Genomic DNA, 15916 nt, shown 5'->3' with positions numbered 1-15916 from the left:
GAGACCCCCCCCCCCCAATTAACAGGGACTCCCCCAATTAACTGGGACCCCCCCCAATTAACAGGGACCCTCCCCCAATTAACAGGGACCCCCCCAAACCCTTTAACAAACTTCACCTCCAGTAAAGACCCCCCCCCAAATTAAACCGAGACCCCCCCCAAACCAGCAGAGACCCCCCCAAATCCCCCCCTCCTCTTCAAGGACTTCCGAGCCCCCCCCCAGATCCTTCAAATCCCCCCTGACCTCCCCCGGGACCCCCCAAATCCTCTGCGGGACCCCCAGAACTCCTCCAAGACCCCCCATCTTCCCTAAAGCCCCCCCCCCCAAAACTCTCCGGGTCACCCTGAGCCCCCCCAAATCCTCTCTAACGACCCCCGAGCCCCCCCAAATCCACTCCGGGACCCCCAAAAACTCCTCCAAGTCCCCCCCCCCCCCCATCACTGGCGCTCCCTCCCCAAAACTCTCCATGTCACCCTGAGCGCCCCCAAATCCTCTCTAACAAACCCTGAGCGCCCCAAATTCCTCCCGGGGACCCCCGAAACTCCTCCAAGTCCCCCCCCCCCGCCTCCCCAGAGCCCCCCCAGAGCCCCCCGCTCCCCCCCCCGTTAATGCTCTTAACGGGGATCAGCGCCCGCAGCGCGGGGGGGGCCCGGGGGGGACCGGCGGACACAAACACGCCGATTTAGGGGGGGGGGGGGGTGCCCAAAACCCCCTCAGGGACAGCGTTGGAGGGAGGGGGGGCCCGTCCGGGGATGCGGAGCCGCTGCCGCAGTGCCCGGGGGGGGGGGACAAGGGGGCGCGGGGGGATCTGAGGGGCCGGGGGATTGCGGGACCCCGGGCGGCGGAGGGGGAAGGGGGGGGTTCTGAGGGTGGTTTTGGGGTGTCTTGGGGGGGGGGTCTCCCCTCAGTTGAGCCCCCCTCAGGTGTGACCCCCCCACCCCCCCCTTACCTGCGCTGCGGCCGCGGCGCGCGCTGAGACCGCGGCAGCTCATCACACCCGGGGGGGCGGGGCCTGCGGGCCACGCCCCCGCCGCCGTCACCACGGCAACGCCCCCGGGACACGCCCCCCTCGCTGGTTGTTGCCATGGAGACGAGGGCAGAGGCCACGCCCCCCCCACCCGCGGGTTTTTCCCGCCTTTCGCCCGGCTCTTCCCGCCCGCTAGGGGGCGCTGGCGGGCTGAGGGGAGGGAAGGGCAAAGATGGCGGAGGAGGCCGTGAGGGGGGTGAGGGAGCGAGGGGAGGGTTTGGGGTTGTTTTGGGGGCTTTTGTGGGGTCAGGGATCACTAGAGAGGGTTGCGGGAGCTTCGAGGGTCCCTGGGGGCGGTTATGTGAGTTCTGAGGGGTCGCTGTGAGGGGTCAATGGTCACCGAATTGAGTTGGGGGTCTCTGGGGTGGTGTCTTGTGAGGGGTCAAGGGTCACTAGGGAGGGTTTGGGGGGATTGAGGGGGGTCTCGGGGTGTGCCAGGGGTCCCCAAAGAGGTCTGAGGGGGATCTTGGGGTGTCCCTAAGAGGGTCGGGGGTCCCCAGGGAGGCCTCCGGGGGGGCTTTGGGGGTCTCTGGGTGAGTCAGGGCTCACTTGCAATGAGGGCGCGTCTTGGGAAAGGGGCTCTGAGGGGATTTTGGGCGAGTTTTGGGGGGTTTTTGAGGTCTCCCCACCTCTCCCGGCCCTGGCAGGTCCTGGAGCAACTCCTGGTGGTCCTGGGGACCCCCAAAAGTGGGGAGCCCCGTCGGGGGGCTCTGCTGGTGGCCCTGACAGCGGCGGGGGGCCCGGAGGAGCCCCCCTGCACCCTCACAGGTGGGTGGGGGGCCCTGGGGGTCCTGGGGGGGTCCAGGGTCCCCTCAGACCCCCCTGACCCCCGCCTGTTCCCAGTGGCGGCCGCGGGACCCCTCAGCCGTGACCTCGACCCCGAAGCGCTGGGGGGGGGTAAGAGACCCCCAAACCCCCCCGGAGACCCCCCCCCCCAAAATCTCTCTGGGACCCCCTGACCCCCCCAGGAACACCCCCAACTCCTCTAAGAGCCCCCCAAGACCCTCCAAAATCTCTCTGCGGACCCCTTAAATCCCCTCGAACTCCTCCCCAGCCCCACTGGGGGTCCTTTAAATCCTCCCCAAACCCTCGACCCCCCCCCTAAACCCCCCCAAAATCCCCTCGCAGCCCCTCGGGGGGTGCAGGAGCTGCCGAGGGCCCCCCCAAATCTCCCCCCCTGCTGCGGGCGGACCCTGGCCCAGGCTCAGGTGCAAAGGAGCTTCCAGGTGAGTTTTGGGGTGGTTTGGGGGCAATTTGGGGGTCCCAGCCTCTCTCTGTTGTTTTTCCCAGCTGCCCAAAGTCACCTTGGGGGGGGCCCGAGAGCCCCCCGGGAGTGAGAATTGGGGCGGGAGGATAAAAATAGTCCAGGGTGGCCTGGATTTGGGGGGGGCGGGGGGAATAATGGGGTCACTGAGGGGGGGGGAGCCCCCAGAACACATCGGGGAGGGGAAATGGGGTCACTGGGGGGGGCTGGGACCCCCCAAAACACACGGGGGAAGTGGGGGGATGGGGCTGGGACCCCCCCCCCCCAAAGTGGATGCAGTTCTTAGGGGGGTATTGGGGTACCCCCACCCCCTCCGTGCCCCCCCAGATCTGTCACCCCCCCCCGTTGCCCCCCGCCCGGGGGTCCCTGTGGCGGCTCCTGCACCGGACCAGCCTCGTGCACCCCGAGGTACCGGGGGGGGGGTTTGGGAGGGTCCCCAAAAGTGGGGGGGCAGGGGGGGGGTTCCACAGTGACCCCCCCCGAACCCCCCCCCCCCAGGTCGAGTTTCATTTCTGTGTCAGCATCGATGGGAACGTCACATCCCGAACCCTCGGGTGAGACCCCCGGGACCCCCCCAAACTGGGGACACCCCCACCTCGGGGTCACCCAAACTGGGAATCCCCCACCCCGGGGACTCCAAACTGGGGTCACCGGCGCCTGGGGCCTCCTAACTGGGGTCACCCCCCCCCCCCCCGTGCCCCCCAGCGCGGAGCCCCCCTGGGCACAGGCGGGAACGAGGCTGAGGGTGCAGAGCCGGCACTTCACTGGGTACAGACTGGGATGGACTGGGATGGGACTGGGATGAGACTGGGATGGTTTGAGGGGACTGGGATGGACTGGGATGAGACTGGGATGGGATTGGGATGGGACTGGGATGGGATTGGGATGGGACTGGGATGAGACTGGGATAGTTTGAGGGGACTGGGGTGAGACTGGGATGAGACTGGGATGGTGTGAGGGGACTGGGAGGGACTGGGATGGGCTGAGAGAGACTGTGAGGGATTGGGATGGGGCTGGGATGGACTGGGATACGGACTGGGAGGAACTGGGATGCGGTGGGGTGGTGCTGGGGTTGACTGGGATATACTGGGATGTTGCGTGGGATGGACTGGGACAGGTTGGGATAAACTGGGCTGAGGGATGTAGGGCTGGTACAGGGTCAAACTGGGGTGAACTGGGACCAACTGGGATGCAAGGGGTGGACTGGGACAGACCGGGATGGACCGGCATGTGGGCTCAATGGGACTGGGATGGACTGGGATAAACTGGGATGTGGCGGGGGGTGTACGGAGCTCAACTGGTCCGTACTGGTCTGGATTGGTCCGGACCGGTCTGGACTGCTCCCAACTGGTCTGTACTGGTCCGAACTGGTCTGAACTGGTCCGTCCCCCCCAGGGCGCCCTGCGGCCGCCTCCGGCCGTTCCCGGGGGTGCCGGTGCCGCTGCGGGTGCCCCCCCCGCTGGCGGCCGCGGGCTTCGGGGGGGACCTGGAGCTGCTCCCGGTGAGCGCCCTGAGCCCCCCCGGGACCCCCGGCACGGGACCCCCCCTCTGCCGGCTCCAGATATCCGGGGCTGGGGGCGCCGGGGAGGATTCGGGGGTGTTCGGGGGGTGTTGGGGGGGATTTGGGGTGCCCAGGGTGGGATTTGGAGGTGTTCGGGGGGGATTTGGGGTGTTCAGGGGGGATTTGGGGGTGTTTGGGGGGTGTTGGGGGGGATTTGGGGTGCCCAGGGTGGGATTTGGGGGTGTTCGGGGTGGGATTTGGGGGTGTTCAGGTGGGATTTGGGGTGTTTGGGGGGGATTTGGGGGTGTTCAGGTGGGGTTTGGGGGGGATTTGGGGTGTTTGGGGGGGATTTGGGGTGTTTGGGGGGGATTTGGGGTGCCCAGGGTGGGATTTGGGGGTGTTCAGGTGGGATTTGGGGGTGTTTGGGGGGGATTTGGGGGTGTTTGGGGGGGATTTGGGGTGTTTGGGGGGACTTGGGGGTGTTCAGGTGGGGGTTTGGGGTGTTCGGGGGGGATTTGGGGTGCCCAGGGTGGGATTTGGGGTGTTTGGGGGGGATTTGGGGTGTTGAGGTGGGATTTGGGGTGCCCAGGGTGGGATTTGGGGGTGTTTGGGGGGGATTTGGGGTGTTTGGGCGGGATTTGTGGTGCCCAGGGTGGGATTTGGGGTGTTCAGGTGGGACTTGGGGGTGTTTGGGGGGCATTTGGGGTGCCCAGGGTGGGATTTGGGGGTGTTTGGGGGGGATTTGGGGGTGTTCAGGTGGGATTTGGGGGTGTTTGGGGGGGATTTGGGGGTGTTCAGGTGGGATTTGGGGGTGTTTGGGGGGGATTTGGGGGTGTTTGGGGGGCATTTGGGGTGTTCAGGTGGGATTTGGGGTGTTTGGGGGGCATTTGGGGTGCCCAGGGTGGGATTTGGGGGTGTTTGGGGGGGATTTGGGGGTGTTCAGGTGGGATTTGGGGTGTTCAGGTGGGATTTGGGGGTGTTTGGGGGGCATTTGGGGTGTTCAGGTGGGATTTGTGGTGCCCAGGGTGGGATTTGGGGGTGTTCAGGTGGGATTTGGGGTGTTCAGGTGGGATTTGGGGGTGTTTGGGGGGCATTTGGGGTGTTCAGGTGGGATTTGGGGTGCCCAGGGTGGGATTTGGGGTGTCCGGGGAGGGCTTTGGGGTACCCAGGAGGGGTCTCAGGGTGCTGGGAAGGGGGGAAATTGGGGTTCCCTGGGGGGTCTCGAGGTGCCCCGGTGGGATTTGGGGTTCTGGGGGATTTGGGGATCCCCCCCCGTTGTTCTCCTTGACCTTCCCACCTTTACCTGTTCGACCCCGCGGGGGTCCCCGTGCCCCCCCCGGCCCCCCCCGTGCTGGGGGACCCCTCTCTGCTGGGGGACTGGGGGGGCTTCGGCCTGGCTGCGACCCCCCCGAACCCCAAAATCCCCCCGGACCCCCGAGAGCCCCGTGAGGATGAGGAAGGTCCGTGGTGTTCCAGGGCTTGTTTTGGGGGGGGATTTTAGGGTTTCCCCCCTCACCTCCCCCCGAATTGTCCCCACAGAGCCGGTGCCCCCCGATGTCACCTTTGGGGTGCGCTGGGACCCCCCCGAGGGGGACGGGGACCCCCAAACGCCCCCCGAGGGGGACCCCAAAACGCTCCTGGTTTTCCTCTTCCTGCGGCACCGGGACCCCTTCGGGGGGTACGACGCAGGTAAGGCGGGGGGGGGCACCCCAATTTTGGGGCGTCCCCAAGATCTGGGGGTGTCCCCGTGGCTCGGGGGGGGGGGGAGGGGGATCCCCAAACTTTAGGGGTGTCCCTGAGGTGTCCCTAAATTTTGGTGGGGGGGGGTACCCTCATAATTTTGGGGGTGTCCCGGTGGTTCGGGGGTGTCCCCCCGCTCTGGGGGTTCCCCACAGTTCCAGGAGCCCCCTCCCCGAACTCGGGGTGCCCCCAGGGGGGCGCCGGCTGCTCCTGCCCCAGCTGGACCCCGCCTTCCGCCTCAGCCGCCCGGCGCTGGCCCGGGGGCTCCGGGCCCTGCTCCTCCCCGTCCTGGGGGGGCTGCGCCGCCAGCACCAGGTGGGTGCGGGGTTTTGGGGTCCCCCTGACACCCCCCCACCCCCCGTGACCCCCCAAATCCCCCCCCTCTCCCCCCCAGGCCCAGCAGCGCATGGCCCGAGCCCAGGCCCTGGCGGTGGCCGCGGTGACGGCCGTGGTGGCCGCCAGCTCCAGCGCCCGCTTCCGCAGCGCCTGCCTGGGCGCCCTGCAGGTTTGGGGGTTCGGGGGGGGGTCCCCCGGGGGCCGGGGGGGGGTTTGGGGGTGTCCCCTGTGTCACCGTGTCCCCCCCAGGTGCAGGACACGCCGGCGCTGGCGGCGGCCGCGCGCCGCAGATGGGCCGAGGTGTCGCGCCGGCCGGGGCTGCCCCGCGGGGGTGAGGGGGCAGTGGGGGGTGGGGGGTCCCCAAAATGCCCCCGGGGCACTGAACACCCCCCCCCCCCCCCGTGCCCCCCAGGGAACCCCCCAAAGCGGCGCCGGGGGCGGAGGGAGCAGCAGCAGCAGGAGGAACAGGAAGGGTCCCAGAGCAGCCAGGGCCAGGTGGGATTTGGGGGTCCCCCTCCTCTTCTGGGACCCCCAGAGCCTCCCCAGTAACCCCCAGGACCTTCCAGTAACCCCCGGAACCCCCCAGTAACCCCCAGGACCCCCCAACTGCAGGACCTGGACGAGTGGACGCTGAGAGACAGGACAGAGTTTCCTCCCAGTTCTCCCAGTTCGCCTGGTCCTGGCTCATCCCTGTAGCCCCATCCCAGTTGCCCCAGTCGCTCCCAGTTTCCCCAGTTAACGCTGGTTCTCCCCATCGATCCCAGTTCCACCATCAGTCCCAGTTCACGCGCTCGCTCCCAGTTCTCCCATTGCTTCCAGTTTCCCCCAGTCAATCCCAGTTCTCCCAGTCATTCCTGGTACCCGCGGTTGGTTCCTCCTGCTGATCCCAGACCCCCAGTCCCTCCCAGTCTACACCAGTCATCCCAAAACATCCCAGTCCCTCCAGTTTCCCAGTCCATTCCAATCCATCCCAGTCCCCCCATTTCCCCAGACCCCTCGTCCTTCCCAGTCCATCCCAGTCCATCCCAGTTCCCCTCGGCTCCGCCCCGTTTCCCACCCAATTAATCCCGCCCCGCCCCTTTCCGCAAGCCCCGCCCACAAGCCGGACCCATTGCTGCTCTGGCCCCGCCCCCGCATCCCGTAGCCCCGCCCCCGGTTTCCGTAGCCCCGCTCCCGACCCCCATAGCCCCGGCCCCGCCCCCCGCTCAGGCCCCGCCCACGCCATGGCGGCCCCGCAGACCCGGTTCCCATGGCCCCGCCCCCGTTTAGGCCCCGCCTCCGTTTAGGCCCCGCCCCCGTCATGGCGAACCCGCAGCCCCCGGTTCCCGTAGCCCCGCCCCCAGCCCCGCCCCCAGTTCCCGTAGTCCCGCCCCCGCCATGGCGGCCCCGCAGCCCCCGGTTCCCGTAGCCCCGCCCCCAGCCCCGCCCTCTGTTCCCGTAGCCACGCCCCGGTTCCCGTAGCCCCGCCCCCAGCCCCGCCCCCGCCATGGCGGCCCCGCAGCCCCCCGGTTCCCCCTGGGCCGGGCCGGGGTCGGGAGCGGCCGCCGGAGCCCCCGGAGCCGCCCGGGCCGGGCCGTGCTGGGCCGCCGTGCTCGGCTGCCTCAGCCTGGCCTGCTCCTACGTGGGCAGCCTGTACGTGTGGGGCAGCCCCCTGCCCAGGTACGGCCCGCGGGGCTTTGGGGGGCCTGCGGGGGGATTTGGGGGGTCCGGGGGCATCCAGGGAGGGACCTGGGGGGATCCGTGGGGCACCTGCTGAAACTGGGGGGGGGTCCGTGGGTTATGGGGGGCTGAGGGTGTGCACAGGGTGTCGGGGGGGGGTTCTGGGGGGGAATTGGGGGGTGTGTGGTTTGTGGGAGGGGGCTGGCGGTTCCTGGGGAGCTTTGGGGGGTTTTGGGGACACGTACAGGGCATGGGGGGGGTCTCTGAGGTACCTGGGGAGGATTGGGGGTCCCTGGAGGGGTTGTTCAGAGTTGGGACGGGCCCTTGGCAGCTTTGGGGGGGGGGGGTCGTAGGTAAATAAATGGGCGCTGGGGGTTCTCAGTGCCTGGGGATGGGGGGGGGGGGGGTTTATCGGGGGGATTTTGGGGTGCAAACCCCCCCTCCCCAAACCCCAGGGACCACCCGTCGGTCATCAAGCGCCGCTTCACGAGCGTCCTGGTGGTGTCAGGGCTGTCCCCGGCCCTGGTGTGGCTCTGGAAGGAGCTCACGGGGGTCAAGGTGAGTTGGGGGGAGGGAGAAGGGGATCCTCTAAAATGTGGGGAGGGGTCTCAGAGCCCTCCCCCCATTGTCTCCCCTCCCCCCCCAGGCTGACACCCCCCTGCCCGCGCTGCTGGGGCTGCGCCTCGAGGGGCTGGTCCCGGCCACGCTGCTGCCTCTGCTGCTCACCATGGTGGGTCTGGGGGGGCTGCGACCCCCCCAAAAACCCCCTCGGGACCCCTTCGGAATCCCCAAAATCCTCCTGACCTCCCGTGACCCCCAGGACCCCCCCCAGACTTCCCTGATCCCTCCCTCCCCCTCCCCACCCTGGACTCCAATCCTGCTTTCCAGGGTGGGCACGAGAGGGGCTGGGACCCCCTCGAAATCCCCCCTGAACCCCCAAAACCCACCCAGGACCCCCCCCCCAAACCCTCTTGGACCCCACAAGCCTCCCTTGACCCTCCCAGGACCCTCCCAAACCCCCCCAGCCCCCAAATCCTGTTCCTGCTCCTTTCTCTGACCCTGCTCCACGTGGTGGGTGTGGGGTGGAAAACGGGGAACCCCCTCCCCCCCAAAAAACCCCCCCAAACCCCCCCATTGACCCCCCAGGGGATGGAAAAGGGGGGTACGACCCCCCCAAACCCCCCCAAAACCCCCCTGGCCCCCCAGATCCTGTTCCTGGGGCCCCTGATCCAGCTGTCCATGGATTGTCCCTGGCGGTGGCTCGATGGCATCAGGGTGGCCCTGGGTAAGGGCAGCACAATTTGGGGAGGGGGCGCGAATTTGGGGGGGCTCAGGAATGGGGGTCCCCAACACGGGGAGTGGAACTGGGGGGGGAGGGGGTTGGGGGGGTTTTTTGGGGGGGTTTGGGGGATTTGGGGACCCTGTGGGAGGCTGGGGGTTTGGGGTGGGTCCTGGTGGGTTTTGGGGTCTCCACTGGGATTTGGGGTCCCTTTGGTGCCCCCCAGACCCCGATTTGGGGTGCAGAACTTGGGGGCTGCGTGGAACTGGGGGTGGGGGTTTGGGGGATTCACTGGGTGGTTTTTTGGGGTGTTTTGGGGGATTTTCTGGGTGGTTTTTGGGATATTTTGGGGGGGATTCGCTGGGTGGATTTTGGGGTGTTTTGGGGGGATTTTCTGTGTGGTTTCTGGGGTGTTTGGGGGTAATTTTCTGTGTGGTTTTCAGGGTGTTTTAGGGGATTTTCTGGGTGGGTTTTTGGGGTGTTCTGGGGGGATTTTCTTTGTGGTTTTTGGGGTATTTTGGGGGGGATTTGCTGGGTGGTTTTTGGGGTATTTTGGGGTAATTTTCTGGGTGGTTTTTGGGGTGTTTTGGGGGGGATTTTCTGTGTAGTTTTTTGGGGTGTTTTGGGGGATTCACTGGGTGGTTTTTGGGGTGTTTTGGGGGGATTCACTGGGTGGTTTTTGGGGTATTTTGGGGTAATTTCCTGTGTCGTTTTTGGGGTATTTTGGGGGGATTTTACGTATGGTTTTTGGGGTGTTTTGGGGGGGGATTTTCTGTGTGGTTTTCGGGGTGTTTTGGGGGGGATTCGCTGGGTGGTTTTTGGGGTGTTTTGGAGGGGGATTTTTTGGTTGGTTTTTGGGGTGTTTTTGGGGGGGATTCGCTGGGTGGTTTTTGGGGCGTTCTGGGGGGATTTTCTGTGTAGTTTTTGGGGCGTTCTGGGGGGATTTTCTGTGTGTTTTTTTGAGGTGTTCTGGGGTGTTTTAGGGGGATTTTCTGGGTGGTTTTTTTGGGGGTGTCTGTTCAGTTTGCAGCCCCTGTGTGGGTTTAGGGCTCTGGGGCTCAGTTCTCTGGGCTTTTGGGGTGTCCCAGACCCGCGGGTGTGGGCGCTGTGCCTGGGGGACGTGCGCTGGCTGCGGAACCAGGTGGTGGCCCCGCTGACCGAGGAGTTGGTGTTCAGGGCCTGCATGCTGCCCATGCTGGTGCCCTGCACCGGGCCCGGCCCCGCCGTGCTGGCCTGCCCGCTCTTCTTCGGGGTGGGTGAGTGAAACCCCCAAAATACCCCAAAAATACCCCCCCGTGCTGGCCCGCCCGCTCTTGTTCGGGGTGGGTGAGTGGAACCCCCAAAATACCCCAAACCACCCCAAAAACAGTCCCTAGTGCTGGCCTGCCCGCTCTTGTTCGGGGTGGGTGAGTGAAACCCCCAAAATACCCCAAAAATAGCCCCCCCCCCCCCCCCATGCTGGCCTACCCCCTGTTCTTTGTGGTTGGTGAGTGGGACCCCAAAACCCCCCAAACCCCTCCCAAAATCCCCCAAACCCCCCACCCCAAAGCTGGCTTGTCTTCTTTTCTTTGGGATCAATGAGTTGCACCCCAAAACCCCCCAAAATAACCCCGAAACACCCCAAAAACATCTCCCTGCGCTGGCCTGTCCCCTTTTCTTCGGGATCAGTGAGTGAGGACCCCAAACCACCCCCAAACTCCCTCTGCCTTTTCCCCTGTACCCCAAAACACTCCCTGGCCCCCCAAAAACCCCCAAACCCCCCCAAAAACCCCAAACCCCGCTGCCCCCAGCCCATTTCCACCACGTGATCGAGCAACTGCGCTTCCGCCACGGCTCCGTCGGCAGCATCTTCATGGCAGCGGGTGAGGGGGGCCTGGGGGGAATTTGGGGGGTCCAGAGGGAGTTTGGGGTGTCCAGGGGGGAATTTGGGGTGTCCAGAGTGAAGGTTTGGGGTGTCTGGGGATGCCCAGAAGGAGTTTGGGGTGCCCTGAAAGCATCTGGGGTGTCTGGGGGGGAGTTTAGGGTGTCCAGGGGAGAGTTTGGGGTGTCCAGGGGAGAGTTTGGGGTGTCTGGAGGGGAGTTTGGGGTGTCCAGGGGAAAATTTGGGGTGTCTGGGGGCAAATTTGGGATGTCCAGGGGGGAATTTGGGGTGTCCGGGGCTGTCCAGAGGGAGGTCGGGATGTCCTGAGTGGAATTGGGGGTGTCCAGGTGGGGTTTGAGGTTCTCAGGGTGGGGTTTTAGGGCCAGGGTGGCTCTTGGGGTGCCCCGGCAGGGGTGGGGAGGGGACATTGGGGTTCCTGGGGGCCTCAGGGTGGATTTGGGGGTCCCGGGGGGGATTTGGGGGTCCTGGGGGGGATTTGGGGTGTCCCTGACCCCCCTTTTCCCCACCTCCAGCGTTCCAGTTCTCCTACACGGCCGTGTTCGGGGCCTACACGGCCTTTCTGTTCCTCAGGACGGGTGGGTTTGGGGTCCCGGGGGGAGTTTGGGGTCCCAGAGGGGTTTGGGGTCCCGGGAGGGGTTTGGGGGTCCCAGGGGGATTTGGGAGTGGTCCCAGAGGGGTTTGGGGGTCCCAGGGGGGTTTGGGTTCTGGGGGGGTTGGGGATTCTGGAAGGGTTTGGGGTTCCCAGGGGCAGTTTGGGGGTTCCCGGCTGTGTTTTGGGGGTTCCCGGCTGTGTTTCTGGGGTTCCCGGGGGCAGTTTGGGGGTTCCCGGCTGTGTTTTTGGGGTTCCCGGGGGCAGTTTGGGGGTTCCCGGGGTGGGTTTGGGGTTCCCGGCTGTGTTTCTGGTGTTCCCGGGGGCAGTTTGGGGTTCCCGGCTGTGTTTTTGGGGTTCCCGGGGGCAGTTTGGGGGTTCCCGGGGGCAGTTTGGGGTTCCTGGCTGTGTTTCTGGTGTTCCCGGGGGCAGTTTGGGGGTTCCCGGCTGTGTTTCTGGGGTTCCCGGGGGCAGTTTGGGGTTCCCGGCTGTGTTTTTGGGGTTCCCGGCTGTGTTTCTGGGGTTCCCGGGGGCAGTTTGCGGGTTCCCGGCTGTGTTTTTGGGGTTCCCGGGGGCAGTTTGGGGGTTCCCGGCTGTGTTTTTGGGGTTCCCGGCTGTGTTTCTGGGGTTCCCGGGGGCAGTTTGGGGTTCCCGGCTGTGTTTTTGGTGTTCCCGGGGGCAGTTTGGGGTTCCCGGGGGCAGTTTTGGGGTTCCCGGGGGCAGTTTGGGGTTCCCGGCTGTGTTTTTGGGGGTTCCCGGCTGTGTTTCTGGGGTTCCCGGGGGCAGTTTGGGGGTTCCTGGCTGTGTTTCTGGGGTTCCCGGGGGCAGTTTGGGGGTTCCCGGGGGCAGTTTGGGGTTCCCGGCTGTGTTTTTGGGGTTCCCGACGCCCCGATCCCGCTGTGCCCAGGTCACCTGGCGGGCCCGGTGCTGTGCCACTCCTTCTGTAACTCCATGGGGTTCCCGGCGCTGGGCGCGGCCCTGGGGCACCCGCGGCGCCGGGCGCTGCTCCCCGCGTACCTGCTGGGGGTCCTGGGCTTCCTGCTGCTGCTGCACCCCCTGACCGAGCCCGCCTTCTTCGGGGCGCGGCCGCCGCCGTGCCGAGGGACCCCCGCCTGCTCCTGACACGGGCGGGGGGCGTCCGCCCCACCCCCACCCCCAGCCCCTCCCCCCTTTTTATAGCAGCCGCCGCACAGAGTCTATTTTTGTGATTAAAGTGGTTTAAGGCTTTGCGGGGCGCACTGGGGGGCACTGGGGTGGGACTGGGAGGGGATTGGAGGGGACTGGGATGGATTGGGGTGGACTGGGGGGCACTGGGGTGGACCGGGAAGGGACTGGGATGGATTGGGGGGGACTGAGGTGGACTGGGAGGGACTGAGGTGGTCTGGGAGGGGACTGGGATGGACTGGGGTGGATTGGAGTGGACTGGGGGACACTGGGGTGGACTGGGATAGGACTGGGGGGGACTGGGAAGGGACTGGGATGGATTGGGAGGGGACTGGGAAGGGACTAGGGGGGACTGGGATGGGACTGGGGTGGATTGGGGTGGACTGGGAGGGGACTGGGAAGGGACTGGGATGGATTGGAGGGGACTGGGATGGACTGGTGGGGGACTGGGGGGATTTAGGGGAACTGAGAGGGAGTGGAAGGGGCCTGGGACTGAGCGGGATGGACCGGAAAGGGGAAGTGGAAGTGACTGGGATGGAAGCGGAGGAGGGAACTGGGACAGACGCGATGGAATCGCCACGAACTGGGCCGAACTGGGCCGGCACCGAGCGGGGCCTGGGGCTACCCGAGGTCCTCCCAGCCGCCAGGCGGCGCTGTCCCGAGAGAGAGACCCCCCCCCGCTCGCCCATTGGACAGAAGCGCAGCCAATGGGCAACGCCGGGCCAGGCCCCGCCCACCGCCCGTGTCCAGCGGCGCTTTATTCCCACGTGACCGCCGTACACCCGCGCGAGGCCACGCCCCCACAAAAGCCACGCCCCCACAAAAAGCCACGCCTCCCGAGCGCGCCCCGCTCCCTCTTGGGCCGGGGTCCCGGGGGTCCCGCTCAGGGCAGCGGCGCGTTCCCAGTCCCGGGGGTCCCGGTCAGGGGCGTTGTCCCCGTCCCGGGAGTCCCGGTGGCGCCGGTCAGCGCAGGTGTCCCAGTCCCGGTGGTCCCGGCATCCCCGTCCCGGTGGTCCCGGTGGCGCAGGACAGTCCCGGTGTCCCAGTCCCGGTGGTCCCGGTGGCGCAGGACAGTCCCGGCGTCCCCGTCCCGGCCCCGCTGTCGCCACCCCGCAGCCGTGGCTGTTCCCGTTCCCTGCGCGGCTGCCGCGGTCAGGGCGGGTTGTCGCCGTCGCGGGCGGGGTCCCGGGGGTCGCGGGGGCCGCGGGCGGGCCCTCCATGGCTGTGGGCCTTGCGGACGTGCCGGTACAGGTCCCCGGACTGGGTGTAGGAGCGCAGGCAGTGGCGGCACTCGTAGGGCCGCTCGCGCGTGTGCACCGTGGCGTGCCGCCGCAGCGTGTACGAGCACGAGAACGTCTTCCCGCACGTGGGACACGTCGGGGCCTCCTCGGCGAACAGCCCGAAGCCCCCGCGGGGCTCCAGCGGCGCCAGGAACAGCGGCTCCCGCAGCCCCCCCAGCGCCGGGCCCAGCGCCGCCCCCTCCCCAAACGCCGCCGCTCGGGGCGGGGGCGGCGGCGGCGGCGGCGGCGGCGGGGGGGGGGCAGGGGGCGCGGGGGGGCGGCGGGCGCCGTCGGGCTCCTCGTCCGAGATCACGATGGCCTCGGCCTTGACGGCGGCGCCCGGGGCGGGGGGCGCGGCCCAGCCCGTTCCGCACGGACCCCCCCCGCCCGCAGCGGGGGCGGCTCCGGGCCCCGGCGCGGCCTCGCTGGAGCTGCTGGGGCTGGGCGGGGGTCGCTCGCCCCCCACCCCGGGTTGGGTCGTGTCGGCCGCGTCCACCAGCGGCGGCTCCGGGGGTGTCCCCGCGTCGCCGAGCGGGGGCTGGGGGGGCTGCGGCGGGCGGGGCGGCGGCGGGGGCGGGCTGGGGGCGTCCTCCTCGCGCTTGGTGCTGTCGGCCTCGGCCGGGCCCCGCGCCTGCAGCTTCTTCTTGCACAGCTTGACCACGTCGTTCATGTGCAGGTAACTGGCGGCCGCCAGCACGTCCTCGAGCGGCGCCGCCAGCGCCAGCCGCCCCTCGTACATGAACTCGAGCAGCAGCGCGAAGGCCGGCGCCGTGACGATGTCGCTGTTCAGGGCCACCACGGCCCCCCGGGCCCCGCCAGCGCCGCCGGGCTCGGCGTAGCACAGGTGGAAGAAGGAGCTGCAGGCGGCCAGGACGGCGCGGTGAGCGGGGAACGGCGCCGAGCCCACGAGCACCGTGCAGTCGCACAGGATCCCCCGGGAGCGCTGCTCCCGCAGCCCCCGCAGCAGCTGCCGGCTGTGCTCTGGGAACTCCATGGGGCTGGGGAAAAAGAGGGGGAAACGGGGGGGAAAAAGAGGGGGAAACGGGGAGAAAGAGGCAGTCAGCGCTCCGGGAACTCCATTGGGTTGTGGGGAAAATGGGGGAAATCAGGGAAAAGCGGGGAGTCGGTGCTCCGGGAAGTCCATCGGGCTGGGGGGAGATGGGACTGAGGACGGGGAGAAAGGGAGGGGCAGCGCTCTGGAATTCCGGGTGGGGGGGCTGGAGAGGGAGGAAAGGGGTTTAGGAGGAGGAAATTGGGGGGGTGGTCTGGGTGAACTCCATGGTGGGAGAAAAGGGGGGCGAGGAAAAGGGGGGATCAGTGGTCCTGGAATGCCGGGGGGCGGCTGGGGGGAGATGGGGGGGTTAAAGGGGGTGGGGGGACACATGAGGAGGGGCTGCTCCGGCTGGGCAATCCCGGTGCGGCCCAGTCCATCCCAGTCGGGCCCGGTGGGGCGCATCCCAGTCCATCCCAGCTCGGCCCTGTGTCACCAACTGGGTTCCAGTCAATCCCGAGAGGGCCCATCCCAGGCAATCCCGGTCAGCCCCAGTGCGTCCCAGTCAATCCCAGCTGGGCCCAGCACTACCCGACGAGTCCCGGTTTGCCCCAGCCCGTCCCAGTTGGCCCCAGTTTGTCCCAGTTCCCCCCCAGCGCCCCCGGCCCCGCTCACCACAAAGCCGCGGCCTGCCGACGCCCCGCCCCACCGCGCTGATTGGCGGCGCGGCACGCCCGCCGCTCCGCTCTCATTGGTCAGCTCATCTGTCAGTCAGTGTGACCGGGGCGAGCAGAGGCAGAGACGCTCGTTGATTGGCTGGACGAGCCGCCGCTCAGGAATACGCGCTGTTGATTGGTTCTTCGGAAAGAGGCGGCCCGCGGTCGCCAGGGCCGTGGTTGCCATGGGCGCGGGGGCGGGGCGTTGCCAAGGAAGCCCTCGGGGGCGGGGCAGCAGGCAGAAACAGCATTCTGATTGGGCGCGGCGATCTGTCACTCAGAGTTCCCGCGCTTTCATTGGATTTTCGTTCCTCCCTCACGCGGCGTTCCCGCCTCTTCCCCGAGCCGCGCTCTGATTGGCTCACGCTGCCGTCGCTCATCAAAACGAGGGAGGCGGGGTTTTTGTCTCCCCGGCAACCAGGTGAGGCGGGAACCCCCGCGAGGGGGCGGGGCGGGGGGCGGGGCTCTCCGCAGCCAATGGGACGCGG

General features: G+C 67.6%; 2 protein-coding genes across 2 annotated transcripts; one reads left to right on the top strand and one right to left on the bottom strand.

Annotated features, from left to right (window-relative positions):
• Window positions 1-7354: 7354 nt before the first annotated feature.
• RCE1 (Ras converting CAAX endopeptidase 1) lies at window positions 7355-12504 on the top strand (the record flags this gene model as incomplete). Its single annotated transcript, XM_082300345.1, has 8 exons — window positions 7355-7527; window positions 7983-8085; window positions 8174-8257; window positions 8734-8812; window positions 9895-10062; window positions 10597-10668; window positions 11201-11263; window positions 12185-12504. 8 exons carry the CDS (start codon window positions 7355-7357, stop codon window positions 12397-12399), a joined length of 957 nt encoding a protein of 318 aa, XP_082156471.1. The 3' UTR covers window positions 12400-12504.
• Window positions 12505-13073: 569 nt separating this feature from the next.
• Window positions 13074-15401, bottom strand: ZBTB3 (zinc finger and BTB domain containing 3). Its single transcript, XM_082300311.1, has 2 exons — window positions 15388-15401; window positions 13074-14719 (listed from the first exon to the last, which is right to left on the bottom strand). Exon 2 carries the CDS (start codon window positions 14713-14715, stop codon window positions 13594-13596), a length of 1122 nt encoding a protein of 373 aa, XP_082156437.1. The 5' UTR covers window positions 14716-14719; window positions 15388-15401; the 3' UTR covers window positions 13074-13593.
• Window positions 15402-15916: the final 515 nt, after the last annotated feature.

The sequence above is a fragment of the Coloeus monedula genome (assembly GCF_965178545.1).
Source record: "Coloeus monedula genome assembly, chromosome: 39".
In the NCBI taxonomy this organism is placed as follows: domain Eukaryota; kingdom Metazoa; phylum Chordata; class Aves; order Passeriformes; family Corvidae; genus Coloeus; species Coloeus monedula.
This window is presented reverse-complemented; position numbering and strand designations above follow the sequence as displayed.